General features: G+C 38.1%; 1 protein-coding gene across 2 annotated transcripts in view; it reads left to right on the forward strand.

Moving 5' to 3' along the window:
- Window positions 1-141: 141 nt before the first annotated feature.
- NHLRC2 (NHL repeat containing 2) overlaps window positions 142-27,240 on the forward strand; it is a 61,418-nt gene continuing 34,319 nt past the window's right edge. The window contains exons 1-4 of one of the 2 annotated variants that reach the window (XM_061403541.1): window positions 142-549; window positions 6,632-6,784; window positions 20,918-21,373; window positions 23,819-23,940. In XM_061403541.1, the coding sequence (XP_061259525.1) occupies window positions 372-549; window positions 6,632-6,784; window positions 20,918-21,373; window positions 23,819-23,940 (909 nt within the window). In that variant the 5' untranslated portion in view covers window positions 142-371. The remainder of the gene's footprint in view (window positions 550-6,631; window positions 6,785-20,917; window positions 21,374-23,818; window positions 23,941-27,240) is intronic. The other variant, XR_009733832.1, reaches the window with a different exon arrangement.

Here is a 27,240-nt window from a genome sequence, read left to right on the forward strand (position 1 = left end):
TTTATTTTAGTTCTAAAACCTGCTAATTTCCAAACTGAAGGGTGGGGAATTGTTCTCTTGGAGCTTCTAGAACGCCGGCCCAGTGGCCTTTTCCTTGTTGAATCTGGCGTTCTGAATGTCCAGGCTCCCCTGGGGCGAGAAGACTTAGGAGGGGCGGGGTAGGTTGGGAAGGTAGTTTAATTACGTGCCTGGGAATTGCCCCGATTTACACTTTAGCCTTTGAACAAACTGCCGTTAGCGTAGAGTGGGGCTGGTGGAAAGGGAGGCGAATGTGCGGTTTGGAAACCAAAGAACAATAAAGCGCTTCCTCTCTCTCCACCCGAGACCGTCCCGCGGGCTGGGCGGCCGCCCCTGGACCATCCGGAGAGAACATGGCGGCGCCCGGAGCCCGGAGCTGCAACCTCTCGGGCCTGCTCCCGGCTCAGACCTCGCTGGAGTACGCCCTGCTCGACGCCGTGACCCAGGAGGAGAAGGACGGCCTGGTCTACCAGTATCTGCAGAAGGTGGACGGCTGGGAACAGGACTTGTTGGTGCCCGAGTTTCCGGAAGGTGAGGGGCTGGCTTCGGGGTGGGGACCCCTCCGGAACCTCCCCTTTCTCGCGGACCGCGCCCTCCCCTGAAGCGGTGGGCGAGGCGGCTGTGCAGCCGAGCCGCGGAGAGACGCCTCGCCCAGCCGAGACTCTGTCCCCAGGCGGCAGCGAACTAGCGTTTGTGGAGGGCGGGAACCTGCATCTTCGTCTCTATCCTCCGTCTCTTCCCGGGCCTTGGGTTAACTCAGTACACCGAGTTAAAGTTTCGTGGCCCCCGTTGGCAGTGATTCCAATGTCCACGCCACCCTGTCCTTTCAGTCTGGTTGCCCATCATCATCATCATCTTTGTGCATCATCCAGGCTAAAGGTTACGGATCACTTGTGGGCCACAAAGAGTCCTAAACACAAAGTATTTGTTACTTAATCTTTGCAAACCACCGAGGTGGTCTTATTGCGTGGGTGCTTAGTCGCTCTGCCATGTCCATCTCTTTGCAACGTCATGGACTGCAGCCTGCCAGGCTACTCTGTCCATGGGGATTCTCCAGGCAAGAATACTGGAGTGGGCTGTCATGCCCTCCTCCAGGGGATCGTCCCAACACAGGGATCAAACACAGGTCTCCTGCATTGCAGGCGGATTCTGAGCCACCAGAGAATCCCGAGGTGGTCTTGTCAGCTCTGTTTTACAGTTGGGAAACTGAGGCACGGGAATAGAGTCGTTTGCCTAGGGCCTGGCAACTAAGAAATGCTGAAGTTGGATTATACAGACACTGCCTCCCACATCGGGCCGGTTTCTTAACTGGGCCACACTCCTTTCAAAGTTGTGAAACTTGTCGTTTTAAAAACCTGAATCAATTATGGCCCATCTCCAGGTTTGAATCCTGTTGCTGTCAATGTTTGGAGCATGAGAGAACTGATATTCCCAGCAGTGCTATTTGTGAAGCTCATCTTGCTATGATAAACGAAACTGAATGTTACCTTCTTTGGTTGGGACTGGCATTGTTTTGCCTGGTGGTGTTGGTGTGTCTCCTGGCATGACACTGAAACCACATGTATAGTTAATTGGTTGGCTGTGGCAGGGTTCAGTGTCTCATGGGAGGTCTGTTGGAACCCTGCCCCTGATGACAGCCTCGTGTCTTTCCAAGCCTTTTGCTCTGGCCTTCAGAAGTGCTTATTTTTTTTCTGTTATTAATCCTATACTGGACTTGAATTATTGTAGAATTCTGTCTAGAAAATTGGGTGCATTAGTGCTTATCCTATCCAAGAAACTTTAAAAGTTTATATACATGTTGTTGTTCGGATGCTAATTCTTGTCCAACTCTTTGTGACCCTATGAACTGCAGCGTGCTAGGCTTCCCTGTCCTTCACTATCTCCCGGAGTTTGCTCAGACTCATATCTGTTGAGTTGGTGATGCTATCTAACCATCTCATCCTCTGCCACCTGCTTCTCCTTTTGCCTTCAGTCTTTCCCAGCATCAGGGTCTTTTGTAACGAGTCAGCTTTTCGCATCAGATGGCCAAAGTATTGGAGCTTCAGCTTCAGTATCAGTCCTCCCAATGAATATTCAGGGTTGATTTCCTTTAGGACTGACTGGTTTGATCTCTTTGTAGTCCAAGGGTCTCTCAAGAGTCTTCTACAGCACCACAGTTCTGAAGCATCAATTCTCTCAGCCTTCTTAATGGTTCAGCTCTCACATCGAAAAACCATAGCTTTGACTGTACAGACCTTTGTTGGCAAAGTGATGTCTTTGCTTTTAATACACTGTCTAGGTTTGTCATAGCATTCCTTCCAGGGAGCCTGCATCTTTTAATTTCATGGCTTCAGTCACTCTCTGCAGTGATTTTGGAGCCCAAGGAAAGAAAAATCTGTCACTGCTTCCACTTTTCCCCCTTCTATTTGCCATGAAGTGATGGGCCTGGATGCCATGATGTTAGTTTTCTGAATGTTGAGTTTTAGGCCAACTTTTTCACTCTCCTCTTTCACCCTCATCAAGAGACTCTTTAATTCCTCTTCATTTTCTGCCTTTAGAGTGGTATCATCTGCATATCTGAGGTTGTTGGTACTTCTCCGAGCAATCTTGATTCCAGCTTGTGTTTCATCCAGCCCAGCATTTGAAAAGATGTACTCTGCATATAAGATACGTAAGCAGGATGAAAGTATACAGTCTTGGCATACTCTTTTCCCAATTTTGAACCCATCAGTTGTGCCATATGAGGTTCTAACTGTTGCTTCTTGACCTGCATACAGGTTTCTCAGGAGATAGGTAAGGTGGTCTAGTATTCCCATCTCTTTAAGAATTTTCCACAGTTTGTTTTGATCCACATAGTCAAAGACATTCACATAGTCAATGAAGCAGAAGTACATGTATTTCTGGAATTCGCTTGCCTTCTCTATAATCCAGCAAGTGTTGGCAGTTTGATCTCTGGTTCCTCTGCCTTTTCTAAACTGTGTTTGTACATGTGGAAGTTCTTGGTTCATGTACGATTGTATGGTAGTTTGAACATTCTTTACCACTGCTCTTCTTTGGAATTGGAACGAAAACTGTTCTTTTCCAGTCCTGTGGCTACTACTGAGTTTCCACATTTGCTGACGTATTGAGTACAGCACTTCAACAGCATTGTCTTCTAGAATTTTAAGTGGCTCAGCTGGAATTCTATCACCTCTACTAGCTTTGTTTGTAGTAATGCATCCTAAGGCCCACTTGACTTCTCACTCCAAGATGTCTGGCTCTAGGTGAGTGACCACATCATCGTGGTTTTCCCAATGAACATGAACAGTAAGAAAAAACAAAAAGATTCGACACTGGAAGATGACAACCCACCCCCAACTTCCACCGCCCACAACCCCCGTCAGAAGGTGTCCACTATGCTACTAGGAAATAGCAGAGGGCAATTACTAATAGTTCCAGAAAGAATAAAGCGGCTGAGCCAAAGTGAAAACAGCACTCAGTTGTGGACCTGTCTGGTGGTGGAAGTAAAGTCCGGTGCTGTAAAGAACAATATTGCGTAGGAACCTGGAGTGTTAGGCCCATGAATCAAGGTAAATTGGAAGTGGGCAAACTCCAGGAGATGGCAAGAGTGAATGAACATCAACATTTTAGGAATCAGTAAACTAAAATGGACCTGAATGGGTGAATTCAATTCAGATGACCATTATATCTGCCACTGTGGGCAAGAATCTTTTAGAAGAAATGGGGTAGCCCTCATAGTCAACAAGAGAGTCTGAAATGCAGTACTTGAGTGCAGTCTCAAAAACGACAGAATGATCTTGGCTTGTTTCCAAGGCAAACCATTCAACATCACAGTAATACAAGTCTAGGCCCCAAACACTTATGCCAAAGAAGATGAAGTTGACTGATTCTATGAAGACCTACAAGACCTAGAAATAAAATTTAAAAAAGATGTCTTTTTCATTGTAAGGGATTGGAATGCAAAAGTAGGAAGTCAAGAGATACCTGGAGTAACAGATAAGTTTGGGTTTGGAATACAAAATGAATCAGGGCAAAGGCTAACAAACTTTTGTCAAGAGAACACAGCAATCATAGCAAACACCTTTTTCCAGCAACACAAGAGATGACTGTATGCATAGACATCACCAAGTTGTTAGTACCAAAATCAGCTATATATAGTACACTGTCATAAACCAGCATGCCAGCAGCTAGGATTTTGCCCAGTGCTTTTATTTTCTTGTTGGTATTTACCGTGAGTGTATTTTATTACCATGAGATTTGATCTCCATGACTCATACATAATATAATAACAAAATACTCAGTCTTTGTTTTTAACATAATTACTGAGGACAGATTATTGGATATGAGTTTTTTCTTGGTTTATCAATTATGGTAATAAAGAAGTCATAACTCTCTCAAAAACACTTTGTTTATTTCTTAAAAGAAACATGTTTTATGGGAAGCAGCATGGTATAAATGAAGGACTCAGACAGACCTGGAATTAAATCCCAGTTATTCCATTTGTTAGTTATAGGATCTTGAGCAGATTGCTTAACTTCTCCAAGCCTTACTTTTCTCACTTATAAAATGGAACCAGTATTTGCTTTTCAGGTTTATTATGCAGTTTGGAAGTAATATATCTAAAGTTCTTACTTCATATGAGAGCTCAGTAAACGTTAACAGCTTTTAAAATTATATTCATTGTTATTTTTAATATAAAATGCATTATTATTATTAAGTCTGCTAAGCACCTAGCACAATAACTGACATATATAATACTTTCCCTACTTCCCTAATCTAAATCGCTTGATTATTTATAGAAAATATATTTGAGACTCATAAATATTTTAAAATTAGGAGATATGAAATACGCATTAATTAGTTTGGAGCTTTATATGGTCATTTGATCAGGTATATAATTAACACTTTAATAAAGTGGATAATTAAGACCTTACTGTACTCTGAAACCTCACTGTTGTGCTTAGTCTTTCAGTTGTGTTCAACTCTTTGCGACCCTGTGGACTGTAGCCCACCAGGCTCCTCTGTCCACGGGGATTCTCCAGACAAGAATATTGGAGTGGGTTGCCATGCCCTGCTCTACGGGATCTTCCCAACCCAGGAATCAAACCCAGGTCTCCCATGTTGCAGGCAGATTATTTACTGTCTGAGCTACCAGGGAAGCCAAAACCTCACTAGGTTGGACTATTGACAGAAATACTAGTTTGATTTGCAGGGTTTTTTTTTTTTTTTTAGATTTTGTTTTGAGTAACTCCAGTTGCCGTTATTAGTTGTTAACTGTTATTATTCATTTGTTCCACCCAACTTTGGTTTTCAGTTTCTATAAACTATTTATTTCCAAGCTTCAAGGTATAATTAATGGTTTTAGTAGGTACATTTATTTACTTATAAGCAACAAACTCTTTATCTTTGTTTCTTAAATTGGTAACATGCTGCGATTTTAATCTACTTTTGTTTGACAAAATTTTTCTTCATAGTATGTAGTTAAAGTTGTAAATCATGGTCTAGTAATTATAAATTCTGATTTATGAAATCACAGATTAATTAGATTTTATTTTCTTTCCTTTGGAGAGAAGGGAACATGGTCTTCATCGATATTAATATTGCTTTCATGAAATCTTTAACTGTGTTTTGCTTAACTTTTCATTTAAAATATTTTCATTTAAATGAAATGAAATAAAATATTTAAAATATTTTGTATTTAAGGTCTCATTTAAATCCAGAGCATTTTAGCTCTTTCTCTTATGAAATTGGCTTAGGTATTTTGTATGTTTATCCTTTGCCAACAAAGGTCTATATAGTCAAAGCTATGGTTTTCCAGTAGTCATGTACAGATATGATAGCTGAACCAAAAGAAAGCTTAGTGCTGAAGGATTGATGCTTTTGAACTGTGGTGTTGGAGAAGACTCTTTAGAGTCCCTGGACAACAAGGAGATCAAACCAGTCAATCCTAAAGGAAATCAACCCTGAATATTAATTGGAAGGACTGATGCTAAAGCTAAAGCTCCAATACTTTGATCACCTGATGCGAAGAGCCGACTCATTGGAAAAGACACCGATGTTAGGAGAGATAGAAGGCAGGAGGAGAAGGGTACAACAAAGGATGAGACGTTTGGATGGCATCAATGACTCAATGGACAGGAGTTTGAGCAAACTCTGGGAGGTGCTGAAGGACAGGGAAGCCTGGTATACTGCAGTCCGTCGGGTCACAAGGAGTCGGACGTGACTGAGGGACTGCACAACAGCGTGTTTATCCTTAAAGTTTAACACTAACACTGTTCCTTTTTGTTATTTATTCTATTCTTAAGGTGACTTTAATTTTCAATAGCTCATTTGTACCTAATCATGTACCTAAACCCTTTTAATATTGATTCTTCCTCCCTATATTTTACCTAAATATGTTGATCTTCCTTTCACACACAGACTAATATGCTATTTCTAAGAGAATTTAGTAGCTTTTTCTTACTATATTTGCAGACTGCCTCATAATAGTAACTTTCTATGTATTAACTCCCCTCTTCCTTCCTGCCCCCCATCTTTTCTTACAAATAATAATGGTTCACATTTTAATGGAAAGTTTTAGATAAATTATCTTCATTGTTTCCTTTAATCATTATTTATTTTGTGTAAATTTCAGGATTAGAATGGCTGAATACGGAAGAACCTATTTCTGTCTATAAGGATCTATGTGGAAAAGTGGTCATCCTTGATTTCTTCACCTACTGCTGCATAAACTGTATTCACCTGTTGCCCGATCTTCATGCGTTGGAACACACATACTCTGATAAAGGTATCTGCTCTTTTTAGTTGGTTTCTAACAGACTGTCCTGGCATAGTCACTGGAGAGTGGCTGACTCATTTTGCTCATAGGAGAATGAACATTTGGCAAGACTGCAGTGATTCTGAAAGTAATTTCTAATCTTGAATTAAGGACTCCATGTACCTTTTTGTGAAGAGTTAAGCTTAGTGATAATGGTTTGCCTTCCTAAAGAACCAGCATTTAGTATATGATTTTTCTTTAAAAATAAGGATATAGTTTACTTTTTTCATGATCAAGTATTTAAAAAATGTCATTTTGTACATCTGGACTTAACTAAATTTGTTCCATGAAAAAAAGAGAAAATAAAATGCATGACTAATTTTATACTCTTCTCACTATGATAAAAAGGTTTAAAGTTCTTTTTAGGAACTATCACTAGGCTTCCTTTAATTTCAAATGACCTAAAACTACTACTAATATTTTAGAAGGCAAAATATTATAACAGATACTTTTTCTTTGACCCTGCTTTATTTATTTATAAAGGTTAAGGCTTTCCAGAGCACACTAGGAAATCCTTTTTTATGGTATTACAAATTTTGAAATTTTAACAAGAGATTATGCTTAGTCTTTTCTTTAGAACTTTGACATTTTTCAGATTTTGTTTCTTGTTTACTTCTTTCTATAAAAAGAGGACATGTGGAGTAAATGAAATAAAGGCTCCATTTGATTAGGCTTAAATTAATTGAAGCTGTCCTCTTTGCAGTCACTAAAAAGTAGACTGATCTTGTGAGAGTAAAAATGAGAATAGAGTATGCATGTACAAAAATGAAGGGTATCTTGAAACTTAGTTACAAAAAAAAAAGAAATGTTGAATAAAATCTTCAGTGCAAATGAAACTTCCAATGCTTTTAATTTGGAATGGACTATATTGGAATTGCCTGTTAACGAGATTTATCAAAAACTCAAATATTCCCAGTAATTAAATCATGTTTTTAAAAATTCATCCATATTTAAGAAATAAGAGTATTTCATTGCCTCCTAGGTTTTAGATGCTTGTGTGTCTTGTTCAAGTCCATGTAATAAATGCATTTATTGAGTATGTATTATGTGCAGGATACTCTAACCGCTAAGGAAATATATAACAAAGTTGAATTAAAGCAGTGGGGAAAGGAGTAACTCACTTTGCCTAAAAGCTTTGGAAGATGTTTCTCAGAGGAGACAATTAGGTTGAAACTTGAAAAATGAGCAGAAGTGTAGCTGAAAATGAAAATGGGGCAGGAGGGACACTCCTGGCTGAGGAAGCGACAGGTAAACAAGCAGGGAAGCGAAGAAGGACTAACGTTGAAGGAGGAAGACTTGGTTTACATTTTATATTTCTGTTTGAATTTTTGCCATATGAATGTATTACCTTTATATAAAATGCTTTTATAAAAATGTTAAAAGAAAAAGATTAAGCATCTTAAAAATTATTTAAGTTAGATTTATAGCTAATATAAGAGGCAATTAATTCCCCTGATCCATTTAATCAAATTAGGAAATTTTACAATAAAACAATTAAACAGTGATACTCTATTCATATAGTCAAAGATTAGAAATGTCCATGAAATGCTTTACTTACAATCCTCCTTCTAGGAAATTGCAAACATTTTCATCTCTCTTAGATACCAAATGGAAGGAGTAGATTTGGGGAGTGAAAAATAGTTTACTGTGGCAAGACTTTAGGGGCTCCTTGGAAAAGTGAAAGAGAGGAAGGTAGATTAGGTTCAGACTCACTATGAAGAGCTTTGTGTAACATTCTTAATAGTTAATAGGCTTTTTCATCCATTGAAAATACAGAGATGTTTGAGGTGGTTTTTATTTGCATAATAGGAGAATGACAATATGATTTGTGTTTCAGGATGGTATTTACAGACTTGGTTAAAAATCCCAAAGTTAACCATTTCCTACTTCAGATCACTGCTAATAAACTCTTAGGTTAACTCAGTTGTTTAACCTCCATCTGAGGCAGATTCAGTGGCTTCTTAGAATGGATCCTTACAATCTCTTTACCAGTTTACTGAAAATATTTTAAAACACATTGTGACAAAAAATAACGATTTTTACATATAAATACACTTGTGAAAAGTAAAATACTTTGTAAGTGGTTTCAACATTGTAATTTCAAAGAAACAATACTTCAGTAATATGCTACTGTGTTAAAATTCTGGTAACTTAGGAAAAAAAAAAAGATTTTTATATTGCTTCGAAGATAAGTTCAGTTCATATTCACAAAAGCAGGCATAATCAGAATTATCATATCAAAGTTCAATAAGCTGGCACTAAATTAATTTGCTTTGTTGATGCTAAGAGTCTTTTAAAAAAATTTTTTATTGGAATATAGTTGATTTACAATATTGTGTTAGTTTCAGGTATAGCAAGGTGAACATCTGTACACACACACACACACACACACACACACACGTGTGTGTATATATATCCTTTTTCAGATTCTTTTCTCGTATAGATTATGTTATTACAGAATATTGAGTAGACTTTACTGTGTTTTATAGTAGGTTCTTGTTATTTTTTTATGTATATTAGTGTGTATATGTTAATTCTAGTCTAATTCATCACGCTGCTCTGTCTTATCTCAGTACTATCTGATATATTTATGAATGTATCTGCAGCCATGTTATTTATGTCCTTGAAGAGGCATTCAGCAGCCTGTTTTTATTTCATGGAATTTCAGTTTGTTTATCAGTAAGCCAGAAACGCTCAGCTGAGTGAGTAAGTGGATTTTAATTTAAAAACACTCTGAAAGAGGACCAATTTAATACTCAGTCTCCTTCCTCTTTAAAACAGCTTTTAGAATCAGGTTTGTAATTGTGACCAGTATCACTTTCACAGTAACATACAAGAAATTATAAATGTCAAAGATCTAAAGCAAAAGTAAAGATACTTAATAGTAGTGAATGGTTCTGATATTCAAACAGTTTTTAAGAATGTAGCTGGGCCCTAAGCTTGTTATTAATTCGTAATGAGTTAGCATATATTTGTATTAAATTGACAGATACCTCTGGATTTTTTTCCCTTTTCTCCTTGAGGGTTTCTAATTTTTTTTTTAACCTCTTTATACTGGCTATGTTAATGGTATATTTTTATATAACATGCAAATTTAGCACAGTGGCTATCTGAAGAAAAGCACTGATTTTATAAGAAAACATCTAGTAGGAAAATTTGGCATACTTTTAAATGTGCTTACTAGGTGAATGTTAATATATAATTAAATCAGACTCTAGAAGTCTAAATTCCACAATACTTCTGAGTAACCACTGGTATTCTCATTATGTAGTATGTGCTATTTTTCTGTTGCATACTTTGTTAAAAATTAGAATATATTTCTGATTTTACAGTGAAAGTAAACTTTTAAAAAAATTTTATTTATTTTTAGCTGAAGGATAATTGCTTTACAATATTGTGTTGGTTTTTGCCATACATCAACATGAATCAGCCATAGTTATACATATGTGCCCTCCCTCTTAAACTTCCCTCCCACCTCCCACCCCACCCCTCTAGGTTGTCACAGAGCACCAGTTTGAGCTCCCTAGGTCACAGAACGAATCCCCAATGCCTGCCTGTTTTACATATGGTACTATATATATGTCCATGCTGCTCTCTGCATTCGTCCCGCCCTCTCCTTCCCCCACTGTGTCCGTAAGTCTGTTCTCTGTGTCTGCATCTCCATGGTTGGCCTGCAGATAGGTTCATCGGTACCATCATTCTAGATTCCATGTATATGTGTTAATAAACAAGATTTGCTTTTTTCTTTCTGACTTCATTTTGTATAATAGGCTCTAGGTTCGTCCACCTCATTAGAACCGACTCAAATGCATTCCTTTTTATAGCTGAGTGATATTCTGTTGTGTATATGTAACACAACCTCTTTATCCATTCATCTGTCAATCAACAGCTAGGTTGCTTTCATGTCCTAGCGTTGTAAATGTGTTGCAGTGAACATTGGGGTACATGTGTCTTTTTCAATTAAGTTCCCTCAGGGTAATGCCCAGTAGTGGGATTGCTGGGTCATATGGTAGTTTTATTCCTAGTTTTTAAAGGAATCTCCATACTGTTCTCCATAGTGGCTGTATCAATTTGCTTTCCTACCAACAGTGCAAGAGGGCTCCCTTTTCTCCACACTGCCTCCAGCATTTATTGTTTGTAGACTTTTTGATGATGGCTATTCTGACTGGTGTGAGGAGATAACTTCATTATAGTTTTGATATGCATTTCTCTAATAACGAGCAATGTTGAGCATCTTTTCATGTGTCTGTTAGCTGTCTTGAGAGTCCCTTGGACTGCAAGGAGATCAAACCAGTCAATCCTAAAGGAAATCAATCCTGAATAGTCATTGGAAGGACTGATGCTGAAGCTCCTGATACAAAAAGCTGACTCATTAGAAAAGACCCTGATGCTGGGCAGGGGGAAAAATTGAAGACAGGAGGAGAAGAGGGTGGCAGAGGATGAGATGGATGGCATCACTGACTCAATGGACATGAGTTTGAGCAAGCTCCAGGAGATGGTGAAGGACAGGGAAGCCTGGCGTGCTGCAGTCCGTGAGGTCACAAGGAGTCAGTTAGAATACCACCACACTGAAAAACAGCAACGACAGAGTAGCCATCTGGGAAATGAAACTTTTAATGAGTCATTATTTGATGATTTTACTCTGTCAGGGTTCCCAAAACCACCCCCAGGTCAATTCTTTAGGAGGACTCATAGGACTCAGCATGTAGTTGTACTCCTCGTGGCTACAATTTTTTACAACAAAAGAATACAAAGCAAAATCAGCCAAGGGAGAAGACACATGGGGCTGAATCCAGGGGAGACCAGGAGCAAGTTTCCAGAGTTGCCTCTTGATGGAATCACATAAGATGTGCTTAATTCCCCCAGCAAGGAGTTGTTAGGATAAGTTTGAGATGTTGCCAGCCAGGGAAGGTCATTAGAGACAGCTCCTGAGGTTTTTGTTGGGGGCTGGCCACAGAGGCATCTTCTGCCTGGCGCCGTGTACCAAAATTCCAGACTCCCAGAAGGAAAGCAAGTGTTCACCGTAAACCATAGTGTTTGTACAAACAGTTTAGATCTTGTGTGCCACTCTTATCAGTTCTGGGAATGATGGGGACACTCTCAAAATCCAGGCAAGGACCAGCCCTATAAGCAGACCTTTGAAAGAATAGGAGTGGGGCCTGGTGTGTTAACTCTTTTTTGTACACACTTCATATTTTCTTTTTGCAGCAGCCTATATGTTTATTATTCTTTGTTCCTAAAGTATGATAAAAAAATATTGGCCAATTTATGGTAAACTTACAGAGTGTTTAATGTGGCCACAGGGAAATGTCAGTTTTTGAAATTTAAAAAACATTCAAATTTGCTTCTGGCCTCTGCTTTAATTTAGTAGTCCGTGATTGTGATTTTTTTCCACCTCGTGTTTTCAGTGCTCTTGGTATAAAACCTAAAATCCTCTCTCTGCATACCTTTCTTGCTTTCCCTCAGGGTCTTCTAACCTGCCTTGTCTGCCTTCATCTTTTCTTGTGTATGCATTCTCAGTCGCTAAGTTGTGTCCGACTTTTTGCAACCTCGTGCCAGGCTCCTCTCCATGGAATTTCCCAGGCAAGAATACTGGAGTGCGTTGCTATTTCCTTCTCCATTGGATCCTTTCTTGCCTAGTACTAAAGTCACACTTGTCTTTTAGATCTCAAGATGTGTCAGTTTACAGTTTTTGTAACAGTAAAACTCCTCAATTATTTTTAGTTTTTTCATTGAACTAAGTTATTATACTGCCTGTGATCAAACTTTACTGTCTGCTGTATATTATATATACATAATATATGAGGCTTTTCAGTGTAGTGGTAAAGAATCTGCCCACCAGTACAGGAGGCACAAGTGATATGGGTTTGATCCCTTGGTCAGGAAGATCCCCTGGAATAGGAAATGGCAGTATTTCCAAGAATAACTCCAGTATTCTTGCCTGGAAAGAGGAGCCTTGTGGAGTACAGTTCATGCGGTTGCAAAGAGTCAGATGTAGCTGAGCAACTGAACACACACACACACATTATATATATATATATACTACTATATATAATTGTATCTATATGTCTATACATTTCACAAAAATAAGACCTTAAAAGTTTTTTTAAAGTCTTAACACATTATTGACTGCTTCTGCAAAAATTCCCCAGTTAATGATGAGTTAAAAACTTAACTTTATTACTAACATTTTAAAAGCTGTTACTCTTTATTTGGTTTCACCTTCCTTTTTTCCCTTTCTTCTTCCTCTCCCTCTCTTCTCACTTTCTTCCTTTTCCCTCTCTTCCTTTTCTTTCTTCCATATTTTATTTTAAATGCAGTAGTTTTGATCTGCTGCTGCTGCTGCTAAGTCGCTTCAGTCGTGTCCCACTCTGCGAGACCCCATAGACGGCAGCCCACCAGGCTCCCCCGTCCCTGGGATTCTCCAGGCAAGAACACTGGAGTGGGTTGCCATTTCCTTCACCGATGCATGAAAGTGAAAAGGGAAAGTGAAGTCGCTCAGTCGTGTCCGACTCTGTGCGACCCCATGGATTGCAGCCCACCAGGGGATTTTCCAGGCAAGAGTACTGGAGTGGGGCGCCATTGCCTATGTGATGGCAAAAAATCCCAAGGGGAAGAGTCTTTTACATCCTGTTTTATTTTTTATGTATGATTAACAGAACAAGTGAAATATTTTAAGAAAAATCTCTGTATATGTACTTTAAGGTTGTTGACACTGAAAAAAATTAGATGCAGTTATTTGGCAGTTGTTTTTGTGTATAAATCAATATACATATCCTATTTTGTCAATATAATGTGGCTTATTGCACACATAAAAGTTTCTTTAGCATTTATACCCTGTCCATTCATTACCTACTTTGTACGAGGCACCGTGCTGGTAAATAATAAAACAGTGTATGGTCCCTAAATAATTAATAGGAATTACAGTCTAACAAGGAGAAAAGTTAAATAACCACATAAATATTTTTATAATTTCGATTAGTGCTAAGAAGGAAATTACAGTAATCTGGAAGAATAGAAAGTTTTTTCTCTTTTAATGGAGTATATTTGCTCTACAATGCTGTGTTAGTTTCTTCTGTACAGTGAAGTGAATCAGCCATATATCCCCTCTGTCTTGGATCTCCTTGCCTGGACTCCCAAGCCCACCCATCTAGGTCATCACAGAATACCCAGCTGAGCCTCTGTGCTATCTATAGTAGCTAGGTATCTAGCTACTAGATACCTGCTATCTATCTATCTATCTTACTAGCTAGCTATAGTATGGAGATTCCTTAAAAAACTAAAAATAGAACTACCATATGACCCAGCAATCCCACTACTGAGCACATACCCTGAGAAAGCCGTAATTCAAAAGGACACATGTACCTCATAAAAACAAGAAAGCCTTTTTAAGAGTAAAAATGGAGCTTGAGATCTGAAAGACAGGTATGACTTTACTAGGTGAGAGCATTCCAGACATAGAGGCACTCTGTAACAAAGAAAGCCCTGGTTGCTACAGCACTCTGAGCTGGATGTGGAAGAATATGCTGAAGACAAGACATGTGGTTTTTGTATGTAGAACAATGGAACGCCCATGGAGGGTTTTCTGCCAGAAGATGATGTGATCAGATTTGTGTTTTGTAAAGATCCGTTTGTCTCCTGGGTGGGTAATTGTTAATTAGTGAAGAAGAATGGATCTGTGACAAGGATGTTGTGTTCCCCGTGAGACCTGATGATAGCTTGAAGTCGGTTTTAGGTAATGAGATCAATAGGACTTGATCATGGATTAACGAATGGGTGATGATAGAGGGCTGGTTGGTTATGACACAGGTATTGTAGGTAGTTTTCTGGCTTGTGTAATTGGACAGATGGTGGTGCCGTTCTGTGACAGGAAATGCTGTAGAAAGGACAAGTTTGGAGGGATGTTCACGAATTTAGTTTGAAGTACCTTTGAGACTTGCACTTCATTCTTCATCTGACTTACGTTGTCTTTAAGAATGAAGATCTCAGTCCTTAACATGACTCAGGAGACTGTCTCTGTCTGTAGGTTTATTCTCGTTTTGTCCAGTGCTCCCATTTGTTCTGTGTGTTGAGTCACTGACCTTCAGTCTCTTGCGTGTGTTACTTTCTCTCCCAGGAATCTCCTTCATTGCTTTCTTAACATAGTTAACATCTTCTCATCTTTCAAATCTCACCCTTACTCATCACTTTTTTGAAGAAGTATTGGGGTATATTGACCAGAAGAAAAAAAATACATTTTTTGAAGTAATATAATATCATTTCAGTTGCTCAGTCGTGTCCGACTCTTTGCAACCCCATGGACTACAGCACGCCAGGCTTCCCTGTCCTTCACCCTCACCCTGAGCTTGTTCAAACTCATGTCCTTTGAGTCGGTGATGCCATCCAACCATCTCATATAATATAGATATGATATATAATATATATATAATATGTTTGGACTCAGCTCATGAATTCTTATTTGCTTTTATGAAGCGTCACTGTCGTTATTTATTTTGGTTTTCACAGTTGTCCTGTTTGACTAATAGGATCTCCTTCAAGCTGTTCTATCGCCTGTGTCCCTTTGTCCTTAATCATTCCCTGAGCACTTCTTGTTAATAACAAAATATTTCCAGGTTCGTCTTGTACTTTCCCAGCCCTACCTCTGAATCAGCCATTTTTCCAAGGAGCCTCTGATTCCTTTTAGTATTGAATATTGAGAATGGTTTTGAGAAAATAAGATCTGGACACTAGTTGTGCTTGTTGCTACCGGGATGTCTTTGCTTCCAGTCCCTCTCAACTAAATTGAAAAATTATTTAAATTAGTTCCTCCCACTCCCCACCCTCCATAAGATTATGTTATTCATTTGAAGTACAGCTAGATTCATTTGTTTTTATTTGTATTTTTAGCCCTCCTTCCCCCATTTTTGTTTGATACTGTTTGTTTTTTAAGTATGCAAAACTATGGGCTTCCCTGGTGGCTTAGACAGGAAAGAACCTGCCTGCAATGCAGGAGCCCCAAGTCAGGAAGATTCCTTGGAAAAGGGAATGGCTACCCGCTCCAGTATTCTTGCTTGGAGAACCCCATGGACAGAGGAGCCTGAGAGGCTACAGTCCATGGGGTCACAAAGAGTTGGACAGGACCGAGTGACTAACACTTTCACTACTTTGTGAAGAATTATAACTTGGTCTAAAAGTCAGAACCACACAGAAAATATAGTTCCATCCACCCATCTCTTCTGCTTATTCTTACCATCTCATTCTTTTTGTCCTGTTCTTTTTCTTTTTTAAATTTCTTTTTTTAATATTTTATATTAAGTGACATACCATTGACATTTTTGTGCACTTTACTTTTTATCATGTAAGTTTTCCTGGCAGTCACTCCATATAAATTTATGGAAAACTTCCCAGTTGTTTTTAATAGTGCATAGTAGTGTGTGTGTGTGTGTGTGTGTGTGTGCATGCGCACGTGCCATAATTTATTCAGCTGCCCTCCTGTCCTGTGTATTGACCCTTGTTATTCACTCGCTAAGTTGTGTCTGATTCTTTGCGACCAGGGGACTGTAGCACACCAGGCTGTTACATTGTTTCTAGTATTTAGCAGTCACAAACAGTGATAATCTTGTGGATGCATTTTTGTGCTGGTTAGTTAGTCTACCTGTAGCTGTTGCCTGTATGTCTGATGGTTCTACCCAGTCAGGAGGTCAGGTAGTTGAAAGGAAAGATGGATATGAAGGAGGGGAGAACAAGGGCAAACTACAACCTACATGCCTGAACTGGAATCCCTTAAGGATGAGCTGGAGCCCATGTAAGCTTCCAACTTAAGTAATGAGTTGACCAGCAGAATATGTTTGTTCACTTCATCATGCAGCTAACAGCTCAACCTGGCCCGGGAGTTGGACACGCCAAGGGAGGAGATCTGGCCAAAGCTGGTGCAGCTGCCAGGGGCCCCGCCGCTCCCCCACAGCCCTCCGGGTGAGCCCACAGAGGAGGAGAGTGTGTACACTGGTGCCCTGCACCTGCCTTCCCACGGAGAGGATCGGGCTGCTGCTGCCTTTTAACCTTCCAGTTCTCTCTCGAAATATCTCGTGGTCCAGGATAACCCAGAACTAGACAGGGAAGAGACTACTGGAAGAGTTCCAACCTAGCTAAATCAGCAGAATACAACCCAAGAGATGAAGAATAATATAAAATCATATGTCATATGTTCTGACAGAATTAGAAAGAACGCAACTAAAGAAAAATGGAAATAAAAGGGAAAGTGGGGAAACAGACTATTGATAATTGTGTAGGTAATAAGTGGCAGTTAAAGGATACCATTTAAAGATGATAGACCAGATCATAAAATATTATAAAATTGGAATTAATACTTTTATAATATGATAAAAAATATTAATAGAAAATAGCAACTGGAACAAAAATACAGACCTTCCTAAAACCCCCAAAAAATCTTAATAAAAAAAGGAAAATGGGCATACCAAATAGAAAGACACACTGTAACATAATATACAGTAATTACAGAATAGAGAAATACAAAAGGTTTGATCAACAAACCACATCAATAAATGTGATTAAGGTTAACTTTCCTACTGAAAAAAAATACCCATCAGTTCCTATTTTCTGTTTTTCAGTTTTTTATATTTTTTTGTCAGGAGTGAATGTGTGAATGCTGAATTTTTTTTAAAAATTTGTCTCTCATGAATTTCTTGTTTATCTTTATTACTTACTTCTGATTTATTTTCTTTTCCTGGCCATGATTAGGAGCTTGATTAGTTCAGGCCCCTACCACCCCACCTCCCATCCCTCTTCTTCAGAGAGGGGAAGAGGCTGGAAATGGAGTTAATGATGGACCATGCCTCTGTGATGAAGCCTTTCTAAAATTTCCAAGGGTATAGAGCTCAAAGAACTTAAGTTGGGGAACACAGGAGGAGCTGGGGCAGTGGCAGGCTGGGCGCGCCCGTGGAAGCCCTGCACCCCTTCCCACATACCTCGCCTGACGTTCGCTCTTCCATCTGGATGCTTGGCTGTATGTTTTATCATAGTCTTGTACTATAAACCAGTAAAGCATAAGTGTTTCTCTATGTTCTGTTATTGTAGCAAATAATCCAAAGGAAGGGTCATGGAAATCTGATTTGTAGCCAAGTTGAACAGAAGTGTGGGTAGCTTGGGGACCTATGACTTGCTGTTGTCATCAGAAGTGGGAGGGCAGTCTTGTGAGTGACTGTCCTAGTGTTAAAATTGAGAACCCAAAAGTTGTTGCAAACAGTTGCCTAGTGTGGGGGAAACACCCACCCATCTGGTGTCAGCAGTGTTGTAAGTGGTATTAGTGTAGGAGTAAAGGAGAAACATGCAAGAATAGTGGAGTTTTTCTGAAACAAAAGACAATTTTTTTGTTAATAATACCAGCTTTACTATATTGTGGTTTAGAATGTAATCTTTATAATCCTTTCTTTGTGATCAGTATTTATAAATATCCCATGTACACTTGAGAGGAAAGTGTATTTTTTATTATCAGAGTGTGTCTGATTTATCAAGTTGCTTCCTTTATCTTTGTTTGTAAATGCTTCTCACATGAAAAAATTTCTGCCTTTGTTTAATGCTGTGAGGATTGACATCTACCTTGTCAGATATATCCTACTGCTGCTGCTAAGTCGTTTCAGTCGTGTCCGACTCTGCGACCCCATAGACGGCAGCCCACCAGGCTCCCCTGTCCCTGGGATTCTCCAGGCAAGAACACTGGAGTGGGCTGCCATTTCTTTCTCCAATGCATGCATGCATGCTAAGGTGCTTCAGTTGTGTCCGACTCTGCAACCCCATGGACAGCAGCCCACCAGGCTCCTCTGTCCATGAGATTCTCTAGGCAAGAATACTGGAGTGGGTTGCCATTTCCTTCTCCCAGATATATCCTACTTACCAGAATTACACCCTTCTGTTCCTATCCTTTCATTTGCCCACATATGTTTGCCCATATTTTTATTTTTTGCTTTCTGGTTCACTTTGTTTTTGATGTGTCTCTGATGTATAGAATGTGTCCGACTCTTTTTAATAGATGAATTAAACCCATTCACATTTATTTTTAAGTATTATTATGTATAGTTATGTGTTATTTTGTATATTAGGTTTTATTTGTTGTTTCTCAACATGATATGCTTTTTTCCTGTTTTACATTACTAATTTCTTTTGACACATAGAAAATGTTCTATTTCTCTTTTATTGATTATCTTTGTACTTATTACTTAAAAAAATAATAATAGTGAACATTTGTTGAGGTTTTACAGTTTTACAGTGTACTAGGTACTATGCTGGAGAAGGCAATGGCACCCCACTTCAGTACTCTTGCCTGGAAAATCCCATGGATGGAGGAGCCTGGTAGGCTGCAGTCCATGAGGTCGCTAAGAGTCGGACACGACTGAGTGACTTCCCTTTCACTTTTCACTTTCATGCATTGGAGAAGGAAATGGCAATCCACTCCAGTGTTCTTGCCTGGAGAATCCCAGGGACGGCGGAGCCTGGTGGGCTGCCATCTATGGGGTCGCACAGAGTCGTACACGACTGAAGAGACTTAGCAGCAGCAGCAGCAGCAGGTACTATGCTAAATGTCTTATACAGATTATCTCTATACCCTCAAAGCTGACCTGTGAGGCAATTTACTGTCATTTTCCCATTTTACAAATAAAAAAACTGATACACAGAGAGATTTAGTGCCATGCCTGAGGTAACCTAGCAAGTAGTAAAGCCAGAATTTGACTTCAGGGAGCTTATTCTGTTTTTTAAAGAACTTTATTGCTGCGTATCTGACATACAGTGTATTGCAAGTGTGCAGGCCTTCCCACTCCCCCACTGCCTTCTGCCTGGTTTTCCAGGCGCCACTCATCACCATGTCTTTTTTTTCTGCAGCTGCTTTCAAGACGTTTGTGGGTTTTTTTAATCTTTGGTTTTCAGAACTTAATGATGTGTGTAGGCATGGTTTTCTTTCAGTTTCTCTTCCTTAAGGTGTACTAACCTTCTTGAATTCTGTGAATTTATATCTTTAATCACATTTTGGAAGTTCTGGTGTTATGTATTTTTTCTGCCCCAGTCTCTTGCTCCTCTCCTTCTAAGATTCCTGTTGCATGTATAATAGATCTGAAACTGTTCCACAGGCTCACTGGGGTCCATTCTCAGTGCAAAGCTGTGAAAGGGGAAACAAAGTACAGCTGAAAACTCACCCTCCTGTAACTTGCTTTTCCAAGTTCTGACCCCTCTCTAGCAGTCTACCCGCTTTTGTTTACTATTCTCAGTCGTCAGGCATGTGTTTGTGTATGTGCTTTGATTTGGAGTTACTAGTTGTAATGGAAGGATGGGCTGTCTGGTACTTAGACCTCCCAATTTGTGTGGTTTTATTTTTTCTTCATACTGGTTTGTATAGTTTTTAATGAATATGTTGGGAGATTCTAATTTACATGGCTATTATTACCTCTATCACCTTGGTAGTCAATACTGAGTTTTTCTCTGAATCTAGCCTAACACTTCATACTTTTTTTTTTTCTGTATTATTTTCTTGACATGCTGTATTGATTAGGTAAAAGAAATATATTGTTTAATTTTCAGCAGTTCTGCTGTCTATAATATGGTCTGTTCTAAGAGCTATACAGTAGGAATTTTAAATAAGTCAAGGACCTTATGGAAACATCTTGTTCCTGTTCATTCTGTTAATCTATGATGTAGTTAGATCAGAAAAATTTAAGAGGATAATGTGACAATCAGTACCAGCAGAAAGCAATCATAGTCTTTGTGAATTTTAAAGGAGCTTAAAATAGGTGGGAAAAGGTTACAAAATTTCAACATCTTTCTAATAAAATAAAAAATTATTTTAAAGCTTTAGATAAAGGACACAGGGTTTTAAACTTAAAGTTGCTACATGATTTTGATCATATGTGGTTTTTATGTAGTTATCAAGATTGAGTTTAGATTTAAATGTTAATTTTTTATTCATGAGTTTAAATACAGTTGAAGATACTAATTTAGTCCTATCTTTTATCTTTTTTATCTGTTTATACTTACTAATGACCCCAACCCTAATATATGGATGGTGATAGTCAAATTTTAATACTTAATAATGTTCAACTTTTAATTTTTGGCATTTAGATGGTCTTCTGATTGTTGGTGTTCACTCGGCCAAGTTTCCAAATGAAAAAGTCCTGGATAACATTAGGAGTGCTGTTCTTCGATACAACATCACCCACCCTGTGGTTAATGATGCAGATGCCAGCCTTTGGCAAGAACTAGAAGTTTCCTGCTGGCCAACTCTGATCATACTCGGACCCCGTGGAAACATGTTGTTTTCTTTGATTGGAGAAGGACATAAAGAGAAATTATTTTTATATACTTCAATAGCTTTAAAGTATTACAAAGACAGGGGACAGATCAGAGCTAATAAAATTGGAATAAAACTCTATAAAGATTCCTTGCCACCTTCACCATTGCTGTTTCCTGGCAAAATAACAGTGGACCATGTTTCTAATAGATTGGTAATAGCAGACACTGGACATCACAGAATTTTGGTCGTCTGGAAGAATGGACAAATTCAGTACAGCATTGGAGGTAAAGTTTGCTGATTATGATATATAATGTATTTTACATTATATATGTAAAAATTATTCAGAGAAATGTGTTAAAATGGAAATTTATAAATAACTATAGAACGGCAATATACATTGACTGTTAACTTCATCAGAAATTATTTTGTTAATTAATGTGGGGTATCTGAATTAATGTCTTCTCACTTCCTGAAAAACAACCAAAACTACCCCAAAAAATTCCGTTAGATCAAAAGGAGGAAATCTTTTGTATAATTTTCAAGTATATCTGTATATTCCATCTTTTGTCAAAAAACTGTCACTTTATTGTATCTTATGAAAATATTGTATACATTTTAGATTTGAGGCATTTCATATGGAAGTATTATATTTCCCTTTCCATCAAAATACAGCCATATCTTTTTTAAGACCAAGATTAAATAAACCCTAAGAACTTGAGACTTAGATTATAAAATAAATAACCTAGGGTTTGTATAACATTATACCTTTCTCTCCTTCCATAAGAACTTAAGCATACTTTTGAATCCACTGCCTTTGGTTATAGCAAAATAAAAGTAGCATATAGGCGTAGGTCATTTTCTTCCGTATCTCCCTGGTCTGTATCTAAAAAGGGCTCTTACTGACATCTTATGTAATTAAGAATATCTACTAAGTACACTATTAATCCTGCTCACCCAGGCTGAAATGACATCCAACAACGTATTAGTCAAGGAGAAAAGTAATTCATCTCTTTGCAGTCTTGATTTAGTCACACATGCACTGTTAGTACATAAGGTAGGATGCAAATAAACTAATCATACCCTCAGCCCTGGGGCTGTTCTTATTATGCCAGGATAATATTCCCTTAGCTCTTGAAGGCATTTGTTGTTTCTGTTAGAGTATGTGTGTGTTCTGTTTATTTTGCTTTGGCAACTTTGTATTTTAATTTGTAACAGGCAGAGAATTGTTACTCAAAAACATGTGTTATAGCAAGTTACATTTAAATAATTAAAAGCTTTTTAATAGCTTCTAAAATTTTCAAAATAGTTTAGATGGATATCCTTTGTTAAACAGAGAAACCAGCAGCAAACTACCTTTTCCAAACATGTTTCTAGAAATACTGTTATCTTGTGATAAATTTATAGTTATTCTGCAAGTTTTAAAAGAGAATTTTGTGGTCACATACACTCAGGAGATACTGATCAGATGTGCTTTAGAAGATTCTTGGTGGTGGTGGTCTTATTCTACCAGATCTTTTACTCTGCTAATGTGGCTCAAGAATATATGGGTTAATAGTACACGGTACTCTCCAGTCTGAAGTGACCACGGTACTCTCCCTTTTTTTTCCCCTCAGAGAGTTCTCATCATCAACAATAATAGTGTTATTAATAATAACAAACAAAATATGCCTGGCATTATTCTGAGCACTTTACCTGTATTAATGTACACAGTGCTATAAGTTAGGTATATTATTAGTTTCGTTTTACAGAAGAGAAACTTTTGTAAACTTTTGTCACACAGAACTTGCCTACATCAGCAGCTAACTAGAGCTGGGGTTTAAACCAAGTCTGTTAAGTTGGGATTCATGGGCTATTAAGAAATGCTTGAATGATCCTCATGACCTGTGAACCCCTTGAAACTGTTGGTGACATTTAATGCTGCTGCTGCTAAGGCACTTCAGTCATGTCCGACTCTGCGACCCCCGTAGACAGCAGCCCACCAGGCTCCTCTGTCCCTGGGATTCTCCAGGCAAGAACACTGGATTGGGTTGCCATTTCCTTTTCCAATGCATGAAAGTGACAGGTGAAAGCAAAGTCGCTCAGTCGTGCCCGACTCTTAGTAACCCCATGGACTGTAGCCTACCAGGCTCCTCCATCCATGAGATTCTCCAGGCAAGAGTACTGGAGTGGGGTGCCATTTCCTTCTCCAGACATTTAATGGGCATGTGTATTTTTGTAAGGGAAGGGCTCATACTTTTCATTGTTATCATCAAAGGAGTTTATCTTCCAAAATTGTTAAAAATCCTTCATCTAGATGCTGAAAGATTTAAATTATTTTTAATTCTTTGTAGTCTAGGTAATAGATGCCTTTTTTAAATTTTTTTTTAAACTTTACATAATTGTATTAGTTTTGCCAAATATCAAAATGAATCCACCACAGGTATACATGTGTTTTGAATTAATTTCTTCTGATACAAACTACTAAAGTGTTCTAGTAACCATTATCTAGTAAGTCCTTTCACTTGCAAAACTTATTGCTGAGAAAAACAGGTATCTTGGGAAACAGGTTAGTTTTTAGGTTGTTGTTGTTCAGTGGCTCAGTCATGTCTGACTCTTTCCGACCCCATGGACTGCAGAAGTATCATATTAAAATCCCAGCTTTAAATATAAGTTTTTGTTTGGGGGTTTTTGTTTGCTTGTTTTACTTTGAGATAAGAAAAATTTTCTTTTATGGTTATTTTGTCTTTTAGGACCTAACCCTGGAAGAAAAGATGGAATCTTTTCAGAGTCAAGTTTCAACTCACCACAAGGTGTAGCCATAATGAATAATATCATATATGTGGCAGATACAGAAAATCACCTTATAAGAAAGGTAATTTTCCATTTTAAATAAAGTTTTAATACTTCTAATCAGAAAAACATATATACTTGCTACATAAATATTTGAAATGAGAGGGTGTTGCTTAAATATTTCAGATCATCCTTTTCTTAGAGGTACTTGCTTTAACTTTATTCTTATGTAACTTGTTTTTCTGTGTGTCAGCATATTGTCACAGAGGGCAAATCAAGTCCTTTTTTTAATCCTTTATTTCAAACTCATGTGCCTGATCACCATAAGGCTCCCCAATTTGAAATATTTTCTTAATCAGTTTGTAAAGTGATGCTTTGTCCCTTTTCAGTTAAATTTTCTCAAATCTAGGAAAAAAGCAAACACTCCTGCCTCCCTTCAGCTCTTATGTTTTCTCTGGGAATATTTATGTGTCAGTTAGACTTAAATATTTTTGTAGTCTCATTATAGTAGTAATATATGATCTCGTTTTTTTTAAATGATGTAATACTTAAAGATTTAAAAAGTCCCCTGTGATCTATTTGGGCTCCCTAGTGGACTCCAGGTTCTTGCCTAGAGAATCCAGGGACGGGGAAGCCTGGTGGGCTGCCATTGATGGGGTCGCACAGAGTCGGACACGACTGAAGCGACTTAGCAGCAGCAGCAGCAGCAGCAGTGATAACCAACCATTGTTAAAATTTGTGTCTTCAGAAATTTTCTACTCATATGCAAACTAATTTTGTCTTTAGAGAATCTTCTTTTTTAAACAAATGGAATCATAATGAATATACATAATTTTTGCATTCCTCTTTAACTTTTTTTCCCCATATTAGTCATATGAATATGACTGTGCAGTATTACCTAGTTATTTTAAGCATTTCTTACTGATGAGTATTTTGGCTGTAATTTATTGGTCTTTAACGTGCCATCTATTTGGAAAATAAGTTCATCTAACCTATTCTGTCTGAACATACTATTTCAGGCACTTCCCTTGCTTTTCTCACTATTTCTCTCTATCGATGTTTTTGCCTATTTATATTGACAAAATTGTCAACTAATATACTTAGTTGATAATTATACATAAAATAGGAAAAAACATGTAGAACATATAATGATAATAATCAGTGTAGTGTAAATCCCCACACGGGCGTGGAATTTGTTTTCTTTACTACTGAAATCCTAAGCACCTAAAACAGAGCCTGGCCCACAGTAGGTGTATTTAATAGATATTTATTGAATAAATTTATGAGCAAGTAACATCTGTTGAATGAAGCATTTTCTAAAGTGTATATTCATCCTAATATAAAAAGATGTTACATGAGAAAAAGATTTTGTGGCTTTGTAAATTAAAGCAGATTTGTTTTTTAAACATCTTAGAGAATTTCTTAGATTTTAATATGCCATATATTGTGCATACGTTAGTGGGGGGATATGTGTGCAGTATTTATAAACTTACTTGACCAAGAAGCCCTATTTAGCAGAACTTTTCATAGGACTAATAACTTAACGTTGTGTACTTTGGGCAACCGTGATTTTACGTTGCTCCTTAAAGGTCAGTATTTCTTTATCATTATCTTTTTTGGGTCTGTGCTTCTAAAATTCATAGTATCGTAGATATCGAAGAGAATAATGAAGTAGTAAGGTATTTAGCCCACAAGGTAGAGGGAATACTTGTCCTTTTTTGATTACACATTAATTTCTCTTGCTTTAGAACTTAGTGGGTATTAGAGTATTGATAGCATAATCATCATAAGAAATATAGGTTACTTGGAGTCATTTTTATATTTTATGACAGTTTCAGTTCAGTTCAGTTCAGTCGCTCAGTCGTGTCCGACTCTTTGCAACCCCACGCCAGGCCTCCCTGTCCATCACCAACTCCCGGAGTTCACCCAGACTCACGTCCATCGAGTCAGTGATACTATCCAGCCATCTCATCCTCTGTCATCCCCTTCTCCTCCTGCCCCCAATCCCTCCCAGCATCAGAGTCTTTTCCAATGAGTCAACTCTTTACAGTTTAGTATCTTCAAAAAATGGAAATGATGTAGAATTATTTCTTCCTCTCTTTTTAAATCTATGAAAATGTTTATTTTACATTTTTAAGATCTCATTTGCAGAGGGTGGACCATACTCCTGTATTTATACCTCATGAACATCTTGGTTCCATGTCAGCCTGTTTCTTGTTAGAAATAATTTACTTACTTTTGTAAATTCCTCTTCATCTCCATTTCTGTCTCCCCTGCCATTCCCTGTACATAAGTACACCTATAGGCAGCCTTTCTGATGTGTTTAATTCACATCTTTTTATTTGTTTGTGACATCTATTTATTTGTTTGTTATAAAATCTGTAGTATTTTGTTTGTTTGTGACCTTATAAAATCTGTAGTATTTTAAGAACTTTATTGTGATATATTTTCCATAGAATAAAGGTCACCCGTTTCAAGTATATAATTTAGGAATTTTTAGTAAATTTAACAAGTTGTGAAACCATTATCATAAATCATTTTTAGAACATTTTCATCTTCCTAGTAAGAACCCTCATACCTAGTTATAATTAATCCCCATTTCCATCCCCCAGTTTCTGTATAAATTTGCCTCTTTTGAACATTTATATAAATAGAATCATATAATGTATGGTCTGTGTGTCTGGCTTCTTTCATTCTGTGTAATGTTTTTGAGGTTCACCGATGATGTAACATGTCAGGAGTTCCTTTATACTGCTGAAGAGCATTCCATTGCATGTATAAACCACATTTTATCCAGTAACCGGTTGGTGACATTTAGGGTGTTTCCAATTTTTGGCTATTACAAATAATTCACATAGAAGTTTTGTGTGGGCATACATTTTTATTTCTTTGGGGGGGTTGTTGTTGTTCAGTCACCCAGTCCGACTCTTTGTGACCCCATGGACTGCAGTGTGCCAGGCTTCCCTGTCCTTCACCATCTCCTGGACCTCACTCATACTCATGTTCATTGAGTTGGTGATGCCATCCAACCATCTCATCCTCTCTCGTCCCCTTCTCCTCCTGCCTTCAATCTTTCCCAGCATCAGGGTCTTTTCCAGTGAGTCAGTTCTTTGCATCAGGTGGCCAAAGGATGAGTTTCAGGTTCAGCATCAGCCCTTCCAATGAATATTTAGGACTGATTTCCTTTAGGATGGCCTGGATTGATCACTTAGCAGTCCAAAGGACTCTGAATAGTCTTCTCCAGCACCACAGTTCAAAAGCATCAGTTCTTCTGTGCTCAGCCTTCTTTATGGTCCAGCTGTTATATCCATACGTGACTACTGGAAAAACCGTATCTTTGACTAGATGGACCTTTGTCTCTGCTTTTTAATATGCTGTCTAA

Source organism: Bos javanicus, chromosome 26 (assembly GCF_032452875.1).
Source record: "Bos javanicus breed banteng chromosome 26, ARS-OSU_banteng_1.0, whole genome shotgun sequence".
Lineage (NCBI taxonomy): Eukaryota > Metazoa > Chordata > Mammalia > Artiodactyla > Bovidae > Bos > Bos javanicus.